Source organism: Cherax quadricarinatus, chromosome 29 (assembly GCF_038502225.1).
Source record: "Cherax quadricarinatus isolate ZL_2023a chromosome 29, ASM3850222v1, whole genome shotgun sequence".
NCBI lineage: Eukaryota > Metazoa > Arthropoda > Malacostraca > Decapoda > Parastacidae > Cherax > Cherax quadricarinatus.
Genome location: NC_091320.1, coordinates 10,439,303 through 10,451,498, shown reverse-complemented (window position 1 = coordinate 10,451,498; position 12,196 = coordinate 10,439,303). Strand labels below are relative to the sequence as shown.

General features: G+C 36.8%; 1 protein-coding gene across 1 annotated transcript in view; it reads left to right on the top strand.

The window, feature by feature from the left end:
• The window catches only part of LOC128690665 (insulin-like growth factor-binding protein 7), a 99,240-nt gene that overhangs the window by 80,080 nt on the left and 6,964 nt on the right, over positions 1 to 12,196 (top strand). Inside the window, exons 3-4 of the mRNA XM_070089612.1 lie at positions 1,142 to 1,250; positions 5,740 to 5,866. Of these exons, the coding sequence (XP_069945713.1) occupies positions 1,142 to 1,250; positions 5,740 to 5,862 (232 nt within the window). The 3' untranslated portion in view covers positions 5,863 to 5,866. The remainder of the gene's footprint in view (positions 1 to 1,141; positions 1,251 to 5,739; positions 5,867 to 12,196) is intronic.

Below are 12,196 nucleotides of genomic sequence, written 5' to 3'. Positions count from 1 at the left end.
GGGTGACTACGGTAAACAATATCTTTGTTGTCTCCCAAGGAGATTACTCGCATGCATGTAATGTTGAGGTATGTACAAGTAATCACTCCTATAAAATTTTCCATAGTTTATATATATATATATATATATATATATATATATATATATATATATATATATATATATATATATATATATATATATATATATATATATATATCTGGAGTTTACCTAAAGAGAGTTCCAGGGTTCAACGCCCCCGCGGCCCGGTCTGTGACCAGGCCTCATGGAGGATCAGGGCCTGATCAAATAGACTGTTATTGCTGGCCGCAGGCAATCCAACGTACGAACCACAGCCCGGCTGGTCAGGTGCTAACTTTAGGTGCTTGTCCAGTGCCTGCTTGAAGACAGCCAGGGATCTATTGGTAATCCCCCTTATGCATGCTGGGAGGCAGTTGAACAGTCTTGAGCCCCTAACACTTACTGTGTTGTCTCTTAACGTGCTAGTGACACCCTTGCTTTTCATTGAGGGGGCATATTACATAGTCTGCCGAGTGTTTTGCTTTCGTAGGGAGTGATTTTCGTGTGCAAATTTGGTACTAATCCCTTTAGGGTTTTCCAAGTGTATGTAATCATGTATCTCTCCCGCCTGCGTTCTAGGGAGTACAGGTTCAGGAACTTCAAGTGTTCCCAGTAATTGAGGTGTTTTATCTCATTTAGATTTATAATTGCATTTTTCGATTAATATGTGTTCACTTTTAGCGTCTGTCTAGTTTTACCTCTCTCATATTAAATACAGTTTGAGAATACCAGCATTTTTAACAGATATTTAATTCTGTGGCTTCTCCTTCAGGCATCATATCTTTAACATTTAACAGTACTCAAGTTATTTCTGGTAATCTTGCTCACGAGGCTCTTCTCTCCCTCTCCTTTACACAGGAAAGTTACCAGAGCTAAAACTAGGTTTACAAAATTATAGGGACACAATATATAATTCGGTTAATTAGGTAAATAACTTAACACTTTTTTTTTAACTAAAGTTATTCTCATTTCTTAGGTTGGGTGTTGCAAATAACGTCTTATGTAATACAAATACCGAGTTACATAAATACTGAAGAGATTTTAAGTGCTTATTGTGTACATAATGTTTGTCGTATCCCAGGAGCGCCGGTCTGTCTTGCCCACCATGTAATCGCGCTGAGTGCCCAGAGGTCACATGCTCCCTCAGTGTAGGCGAAGACATCTGTGGCTGCTGTCCAACATGCCTCAAGGTAAGTGTTGCCTCATAAACAGTTAAATTTAATTAAGTATGCTAATGAAAATTAATTGCTATTTTTTTTTATGCTGGGATAGCCCTTTATTGGAAAAAATATAGCCTCAATAAGTCGTGAGACAGTGCTCGAAAAGAAGAAGAAGACTTCTGTTCCCGCAATAAGATTTCCGTAAGCAGTAAATACTTTCTTTGTTATCCCTAATTATATATTAGATTCACGTCTGTACCCTCAGACGAAGCAGTGGTGTAACTCCTTACTTTCTGGCTTAATATTAGTGTGTCTGCGGTAGTGCATCGCCAGTCCAATTTGAACACTTATCTATTATGGCTTATATCGGAGTGAACGATTTCTAAATATGAATACGCTAACAGCATTAGCAAGAGAAGCCACATTACATCACGCGTCGCAGCACTAAGGCAGACCAACTTATGCAGACTTTACAAAAGCCTCCCAAAATAAAGAGGGATAACCATGTTATCATGGGAAGATGATAAAGAGTTGGTTAAGACTACCCATGTAAATCTTCTCTGGCTTATATAATCTATAACACTGTGGAGGTGCGGCTGGCAGTTTCAGGGAGTCTCAGACGTCTACAAAATACAGGAACTTATTTATAATTATGCTTTCGTCTCGGCAAGTCTAAATACCCTAGGCGTTTAGGAAGAATACACATTCAAATCTGTGAAAAGGTTTCGACAATAAAGACGTTGTATAGGGAATGTAGTGAGTAACATGGCGACTTTATAGTTAATCTGAATACGTGTCTCACTTCCTGTAAGATGCTATGGATAGTTGGAGAGGAGGTCATTCTAATTTTTATACAGGTATCCATTGCAATGATAGTTCCTTTATATTGACTGATTAACAACAATACAGAAATGCGCTTCAACATTTATTGTTATGAAGAAAGATTAAGGGAAATCGGCCTGACGACACTGGAGGACAGGAGGGTCAGGGGAGACATGATAACGACATATAAAATACTGCGTGGAATAGACAAGGTGGACAAAGACAGGATGTTCCAGGGAGGGGACACAGAAACAAGAGGCCACAATTGGAAGTTGAAGACACAAATGAGTCAGAGAGATATTAGGAAGTATTTCTTCAGTCATAGAGTTGTAAGGCAGTGGAATAGCCTAGAAAATGACGTAGTGGAGGCAGGAACCATACACAGTTTTAAGACGAGGTTTGATAAAGCTCATGGAGCGGGGAGAGAGAGGGCCCAGTAGCAACCGGTGAAGAGGCGGGGCCAGGAGCTAAGACTCGACCCCTGCAACCACAAATAGGTGAGTACAAATAGGTGAGTACAATACCATAAATCAAGGTAAACAAAAAATTCACTTCTGTGCTTTTGAGAATTTTGAGGGTAGGTAACCTGTGAAATCTTTGAGATTACATGTAGTTTACAAGTACATGTACAAGGTATACAGTCCCAGTTGACATTAATGACATACTGCTATACAGAAAGCATTTCAAATTAGGTCAATTTTGTCCCAGGATACGACCCGCTGAAATTGACTAATATCCAGGTACCCATTTTACTGATAGGTAAACAGGGACAACAGGTGTAAGGAAACACCGCCAGTGTTTCCACCCTTGCTGAGAATCGAACGCTGACCCTCAGCGTGTGAAGCAAGAGCCTTGCCTACCAGGCCACGAGCCTGGTAAATGTACTTGTAGAAATAAAGATTTTATTATATATTATTATTATTAAAAAGAATTTCTTCTATGAAATTCTATTATTCATCAAAATGTCGTGGAATCCTTAATAGACATAGCGTACAATATATTTAAAATAAATGTTATGGCACTATTTGAAGGTCCAGTAGCCACACACTGAGATCCGGGGGTCGATCCCCGGTACGGGTGAAAATGACCAAATTTGCGGGAAATGCTCTGCATATAGTAGTATACAGTAGTATGTCAGTGATGTCAGCTAGACCTGTATACGTTGTACATGTACTTGTAGAAATAAAGATGATTGTTATGATGATTATGATACATTGCTTTGTATTCCAGACTGTTGTCCATAACCTAGAGGACAAATGAAATTTTAGAAAATAAAAACTGTGTTTTTTGCAAATACGTATAGCATTACCCTACCACCGTTTTCTTAAATCAACAGACACTACTGTACTTGATTCCCCTCTACCACCGTTTTCTTAAACCAACAGGAATTACTGTACTTGATTCCTCCTACCACCGTTTTTTTAAACCAACAGGAATTACTGTACCTGATTCCCCTCTACCACCGTTTTCTTAAACTAACAGACATTACTGTACTTGATTCCTTACATTCTGTTATTTTACCCATTTATTCTTTAAACTTCGTATTTATAAATAGTCTTACATTGAATTTCCCCCGAGAATAATAATTAACCCTCATAATTATTGATGCCTTTATGAAGAAGAGCCGAACCCACATAGGTCATAAAGAATCTCAGTAAGGGTAGTTAGTCAAGCTTGATCCAAGACAGGATCAGTGTTTTGGATCAAGAACCCTTCATTGGCATTATAGGATTAACTTACAATAGCGTTAATGACCTTAGTGTAAACAACAGACATCTCCTTACAAATATTAACTGGATTCTTTTCATGTTGGCTTAAAATAGTTATCCCAGAAATCTGGACAAATTGGACAAATAAATAATTTTTATTTAATTTAATTTTTAATTTAAATTGAATGTTCAGTAAGAGATATATGCACATTAATTACTATATAAAGTTATCTCAATGATTTTTAATAAGGAAATTTTGATCTGATAAGAAGCATTGAGAATCTATGGGTGAACTTTGTTTCTTCACATGACTTTTTTTGGCTCCTGCGGCAGTTAGAACCTTAGATCAACATTATTTTTGAATGGTATTGTCAATCATCAGAGGTTGGGTTAGGTAAGGTTCGTCAGGAAACAGGACATGTGTTTCCTGACGCGGGTCTTAGATAATGACCCGCCGTTGGAGCTTTTGGTCATCTGACCGATTCCTTCCGCTGGCTTACCGGTCCACCCCTTTAAAAATTATGGTTAGTTATAACCATTATTGGATCAGTCATCTGAGTATTTTGTTTACTGTAAATTGCAAATCCAATATTAGAGATGTGTTGTTTAACATTTTTAATAGAATCTTTATATTTTTCATTTGTTCAGACATTTGAGGATCTGTATAATATGTAGTTTTTCTTAAACATATTAATATACATTATATGTTTTTTAGTTTCGTTTATGATTTTTTGGATTTTTATTTATATGGTTCATTAATGTTGTTTCATATTTCAAAGAAAATTTTAATTATCATTAAAAATCAATATAAAAGCCTGTATTCTAGATATCATAACAAATTGTGCAAATACCTTCCGAACAGTTATTATCTACTGTAGGATTTTACAGTAACTGTGGAAAATTACATTTACCTGGATATAACTCACCAGACACATACCAGTAAATGGTAACAAAGATAATTATTATTTATCAAAGTTACAAAGACAAGTAAGAATTTTAGGACACCTAGGTCGCAAAAAATGTCCCTCTTCGATACCTACTACTGTCATATCCACTAGTAACTCTTGACCTATATTAATTACAAATGAAATATACATTAACAAGAATTATGGTAAACATTATTATAAATTTGTGGACTGTATGTTAAAATTAATAAATGATTACATATACACATTTATATAACAGAAGGAGAATTTATAATCATAACACTCACCAATTTGTCTGGAGATTACTGTGTATCATACTCAAAACCCCTGCCTAAAATTTATGAAGAAAATACTGGCCATAATTTCTACACAAATATAAAGACATGCTTACTGGGGTTCTGAAGCTGTCCTGCCCATCTGCTTAATTCTCACGTTATGCAGGACTGCAATTCCAACAATTTCGGCTCCTATTTGAGAGGTTTTAAGCTCAATATAACCCCTAGAGCGACGAAAATTATGCACATTACATTAGCTTGCCTGTAACACATTCAAAAAACAATGGAGTCTCTCCCTGCTCGTCAGCGCAGGTGCAGAGCTTCCTTGTCGGTTCACTTCTTTAAAATACACTTTAGAGCAATAGTAATGTATTAATCAGGTATATTTACATTATAAAATTGTACAGCATAATTTTGGGAAATTATTTTCCACGGTAACCTTTTAGTTCTAAAATGTATTTTGATAAGTCAAAAATGAAATTTTATGCAGCTGAGTATAACCTGTTGTGCATTAACTAATTTAAATACAAATAAATTGTCATTAATTAAAACATGGCTACTTACTGTCAAGTAACAAACGTAAGTTCTGAGATATTTATCATCAAATGGAAGACTTCTTGGAAAAAGAAACTCTATCCTAGTATAAACTTATAGTTTATTGTATTTAGTCAGCTTGTTTTCTCTTGTAACTTTAGGCATGTAATACGAAAATTTTAATTAATAAATATTTTATTATATTATTCCATTATTTACTTCAGAATATTACAACAAGTTATGTTATGGACAGGGTCTTGGTGAGCCATGTGGAGGCATCTGGAATCATGCTGGCTCGTGTGATCAAGAATTTGTTTGTAGTAACCCACCAAACTTCAGCGACCAGAGAGCTGGTGAATGTAAGCTGAAGGAGTAGAAAGGTAAAATTTAACATTATAATGACCTATAGGTGTTAAAAAGTAATATTTTGTTGTCCATGACAAGAAAACAAAATGATGATTGATGCAGAGAATGATTTATGCTTATATAACTATGATGCTTATTTGAATATTGTGAACAGCGTTCCTTACAAAATGGTGACTGATCATTAATTTCGAGAGCCAGGACATTCTGCTGTTGACTCTCGCCCTGGCAGGTCATAGCAGCTCTCCTTACTTTGTCTCCCTACGATCCACGTTGGGGAGGGGAACCTTTACCAGCGTCGTCTTCTCCTTGACTTGCACGATGAGCTACGCAAATCGTGTAAAGATCAAGCCAGAAAGTGGTACCGTTGACGATTCAACGAAGATTGCTCTTGCAACTGTTGTTCAGGGAGCACTGCAAGTTAAATTCAACACCATTTTGTCCCTGAAAGAAGCATTCATTGTTGTGTGTCACGATGATACTGAAGCAGAGAAGCTACTCACTACAAAAGCCACCACCCTCAGGGCCAGGAAATCAGTATTCCTTAAAAAACTTGACAAGATTCTGACGTCTCAAACACCTGCAGAACTCAAGACATCCATCGAGACGCAAAATACTTGGGCTACTGTTGACAGCATTACAAAAATCCCGAATGCATCGTCCATGCTCAAGGTCACCTTCACCGACGTCAACATGGCTGCCACTGCTCTGAACGAAGGTCTTGCTGTCTACTACTACTACATCAGTCCCACCTACATTGAAGCAGAGAGATATCAGTACATCCAACATTGCTGGAACTGTTATTCATACCATCACACCACACAAGCATGTCCAGTGAAAGACAAGAAGTTCTGCACTACATGTGGTAGTGAGGGACACGCCTTCAGTTCCTGCACCACTGCTGCTCCAACACAACCAGCGTGCTTAAACTGTAAGAGTAACGACCACCATACACTGGCAGCAAAATGTCCTACAAGAAAGGATATTGTGAAGAAAACACAAGATGCAGCAAAGAAAAAACCTACTAGCAACACACCAACGTATGCAGCAATTGCAAAGATACAAGCTAACACTACAAAATTACTTCAAGCATCTACTCAGCCAGCCTCCACCATCATCACTCCTCCAACATGTGACGTAACCAAGATCCACTACTGTCTACTATACGCTCACATGCAGAACATGGCTGTACCTGGAACCTTTAACTCTACCATCAACGAGTTATTTGCATTAAATAATATAAGAACATAAGAACGAAGGAACACTGCAGAAGGCCTACTGGCCCATGCGAGGCAGGTCCAAGTCTCCTACCGGCTTAAGCCAATGCACCCAACCTAGTCAGGTCAGGTCACATTGACTTAAGGGAGGAACACGGCAACCGACCTGGTAGCACAAGCTATGAGGTCCAACTCACACCCACCCACATCCACTCATGTATTTATCCAACCTATTTTTAAAGCTACACAACGTTCTGGCCTCTATAACTGTACTCGGGAGTTTGTTCCACTCATCCACAACTCTATTACCAAACCAATATCTTACCGGTTCATGCTGAATGAATTTAAAAATAAATCAGGGAATCCATCTCAAGTCCCACCATTATTGTACGAGCGAGCGGTCCATGTCCTTTCGCATACTATTTCATTATTTTTTAACAAGTCACTAGAAACTAGCACTTACCCGACACTACTCAAGACAGCAAGAGTTACAGCAACACACAAAGGTGGTGACCCCACAGATGTAAACAACTATAGGCCAGTATCAAACTTACCATTTCCATCCAAAATCTTCGAGAAACTCGTGCACAAGAGATTATATTCGTTTATAACAGCACAAAGCATATTCAACCCCTGCCAATTTGGCTTCAGAAAAAGTAAAAGCATAAACGATGCAATTGTAAAAATGCTAGATCTGCTTTACACAGTACTGGGAAATAAGGAATATCCATAAGGACTTTTTATTGACCTTAGGGAAGCTTTTGACACAGTAGACCACGGCATCCTACTCCACAAACTTGACTATTATGGTATAAGAGGACATGCACTTGAATATTTCAAATCCTACCTTACTAATAGGTATCAGTACGTCACCATTAAAGACACAACCTCATCAACACGACCACTTGATACTGGAGTACCACAGGGAAGTGTCCTTGGTGACCTGCTCTTCCTCTTATACATCAAAGATCTTCCCAACGTATCACAACAACTGAAACTGGCGACACGACTTACGTCATCTCCCACTCAAATCTTGCCACACTCAACACCATTGTTAACGAGGAGCTACTCAAAATATCTACTTGGATGACAGCCAATAAGCTTACACTTAACTATATTATGTTTGGTAACAGAACAGGTGTTGCACTGAACATTAAGATCGACAACATTCTTATTGCCAAATATAATAAGGGCAAATTCCAAGGCCTACACCTCAACAGCAACCTGAAATTTAGCACCCATATCCAACACATTACAAAAAAAGTATCCAAAACGGATGGGATCCTCTCCAATATACGTGCCACAATCAGCCCTTCTCACACTACTATTCACTCATCTATCCCTACCTCACCTATGCTATTTGTGCCTGGGGATCAACAGCAACACACCTAAAGCCAATATTAACTCAACAAAAAGCCATAGTAAGAATAATCATGCAATCCAATCCCAGGCAACACCCCTCCCCCCACTTTTCAAAGATCTTAACTTACTGTACAGAACATCCACACTTACTACTGTGAAACTTGCATTTACAGAACCATAAATTCCAACTAAAACAGTTTCTTGATAGTTGAGACAGGACCCACAGGCATAACACCAGGCACAAAAAATCTCTGACATTCCTGGTGTCTGGCTAAACCTATACAAAAATTCAATGTACATAAAAGGACCTAAGATCTGGAACACCCTACCTGAAATCTCTAGAACTGCAGACACAACCATCACTTTCAAAACTACCGTTAGAAAACATCTTTCCCTGACACACCCCACTGTCAGCTAACTTCATGAAAACCACCTACTCTCTCACCTGCATCATACACACATAAAAAACAAACTAGACCTACTCTCGATATCTGTGATTCCCCCCAACTTACACTCACACTCGCCCAAATGACTGTAAACATAAAATTACGTAATAAAGCTATTACCTAATGAATCTTAAACTAATCATAAGTTTGCCTGAGATACTGCAATATAGGAGCTTTCATAGAAACTGTGTATCATGCCAAAGCAAAACCATTCTCATTGCTAAATTTACAAACTGTAATGCAGTTACCTAGCCTTAATATCAATATGCTCCATAACCTGTATCAATATTGAGTTTGAATTATTCTTAGTCTGCCCGAAATACCTAGTCATGCTAGGCATGATAGTGGCCCTCTCTGTACTTAGTATTGTAACCAATATTTTATATGTAAACCACACATTGTAACCAATATTTTATAATATGTAAACCCCACATTATAATCTTTATAGAGAATAAACTTTGATTGATGGATTATTATATCAGTGTTGGGAAAGAAAAGTTTTCCAGATAATTTCGTTGATACTTGCATTAGTAAAGAGTTGAGCCAATTTTTAATATCATCAAAAGATTCTGTATCTACATTATAAAAATAAAGCATTTATGTTGTCTAGCCATTCATTAGAAATTATTATTACAATATTAGAAATACGGAGAATAAATTTCTTAAGGATTTTTTCCAGCAATGCTCTCGTCGCATTATTCTCAGGAATGGCTGTATTTTACAGACTTTTTAAGCTCAAAGATTCAATCCCTGACAGCTTAGAGTCTTCTGTTGTATATCAACATACATGTACGAGATGTGAGTCTCAGTTCCTTGGTAACAAGACGAGGTAATTCAAGGCCCGAATTACTGAATATAAATAGTAGGTAAATCTTTGAGGACAAGTCATCTGCTAGGTAAACCTTAATATTTGGTGATTAATGGTTCTTGTGCATGAACAACACCACCCTACGAGTGAGGCATCTTTTAAAGTGTTAGTCTGTTGCCCTTCAGACATAGATCTGAATATCGCTGCTCTTTATACCTACCATCTTAAGAAACATACCCGTAAGACACCTTCTGGAAGCTTCGACGTTTTTAATTATATGGTAATTCATTTTTAACTTAAAACTTTCAAAATTTTAAATGGTACTCAGAAAAGAAACTTCTTAATGTTTTGAATATTCTTTTTATTGTAGAAATGAAGATAATATAATGTCTCGAAACTCTGTCAAAAGACAGCGTTTCCTTACTGATTACAGTATTATATTTTCCACATAACCACTCGATTGCACACACACACACACACACACACACACACACACACACACACAGTATATATATATATATATATATATATATATATATATATATATATATATATATATATATATATATATATATATATATATATATATATATATATTGCCATCCCAAACTTCTGAGTGTAAAACTTATCATTAAATACAAATTTTGCATCAACAATGCAAAGTTTAATAAGTTTAATGATAGTAGGAACTGGCAATGGTAAATCATAGTTAACGAGTTCTTCAGATAAGAAACTTACGAAAGTTCCTGTTGATGATTTATTAAGTTTCTTATCTGAAGAACTCGTTAACTATGATTTACCATTGCCAGTTCCTACTATCATTAAACTTATTAAACTTTGTATTGTTGATGCAAAATTTGTATTTAATGATAAGTTTTACACTCAGAAATTTGGTATGACAATGGGAAATCCTCTTTCACCTGTTCTTAGTAACCTATACATGGAATTTTTTGAAACAACGTTGCTTAACACAATCCTCCCTATTAGAGCTAAATGGTTCAGATATGTTGATGATATTTTGTGTCTTATGCCCAAAAATGTAGATATACACAATTTCCTTGGAAAATTAAAAAGCTTAGCCCATTCTATAAACTTTACTGTTGAGTTTGAAGAAAATAACTCATTGCCTTTTCTAGATGTTTTAATTATTAAGGATAATAATGAATTCAAATTTAAAATTTACAGAAAACCTACAAATAACTGTTCCTATATCCACTATTATTCTTCACATCAAGATAGAGTCAAACTGTCTGTTTTCTCATCAATGTTTTTGAGAGCTTTACGAATTTGTAGTCCTGAGTTCATAGATGAGGAAATATCCAAAATTTATGAAATAGGTAATGATTTAAAATACCCAAGAAATGTAATTGATAAATCATTTAAAATTGCTAGAAATACTTTTTACAATCCAAAAAGGGACAACCAGCCTTATTCAACTAAAAATATGTTGGTTCTCAATTACCATAAGGTGGGTTCAAGCGTGTCAGCATGCCTCGTCGTGCTCCGGGTTTTATCGTGTTTCCACGGTCGCTCTTACGTGCTAGAACTTTAATTTGTGCCATCAATCCTATATGATACATCCCTCTAGCGCCTGGAACCAATCTTGGGCGGAAAACATTATATACTGAGTCAAAAAAGGAGAATTAGTGTGCACTACCTAGCAGAGTTTACTGCCAGAGGGGAATCATAGGCCTGTGTCCCTTGTGGAAAAAATAATAATAATAGAACTTTTCGTGTCAGAGGAAAGAAAGTCTCCCTGATAACAGTGTGTATACATAGTGTATAGTGTATACTACAGTGGCTCCCTAGTATATTGATGATAAAGGCTAAAGTGTCATTTGAAAACAGGTGAATTTGTAAATGAAGTGATAAGCCTATAGAGGCAGGTGCCAGAAGTCGCCAGAAACTTACCACAGTGGTCAACTGCTTTTAATAATCTTCCTGGCTTGCTAGTGTACTCGCATATAATCTAGTGATACCAGTGAATAGAAGAATACAGTGTTGTAGTAGCAACTAACCAGTATTATAATGGTACTTAGTGGAGTGGAGTGACTTTCATTAGTTTCTTTTTTCTTGAAATACCAGACGTATACTGTGAATTTCGTATAACCTGTAGTTACCAGCGGTCGCAATATACACAACGAGAAGCAATTATTACTACAGAAAAAGCGTCCTTCCTCCAAAATTTCCACCAGTCAACTATAGTGATAATATAGCATTTATTGTGGTGGAGACGGAAAAAAAAATATAGAAAAGCTAGATACAGCGATTGATAAACAAGGGTTGAGGTCGACCGTTCGTCATTGTAGGAGTTGCCAGCAGTCACCGGTTTCTTCAACACGCAAGTTATACTTTTGTATCAATCAAATCACATATTACTCGGGTAGATAATTTCCAGTAGATCCTTCATGTGTTAGCTCAAATCACCGACCAGTATGTTTTAAATAAGTGACCCACTGATCAGATCAGATCGACTGGTCCGAACCCTTGACTGGTCCGAACCCTTGACTGGTT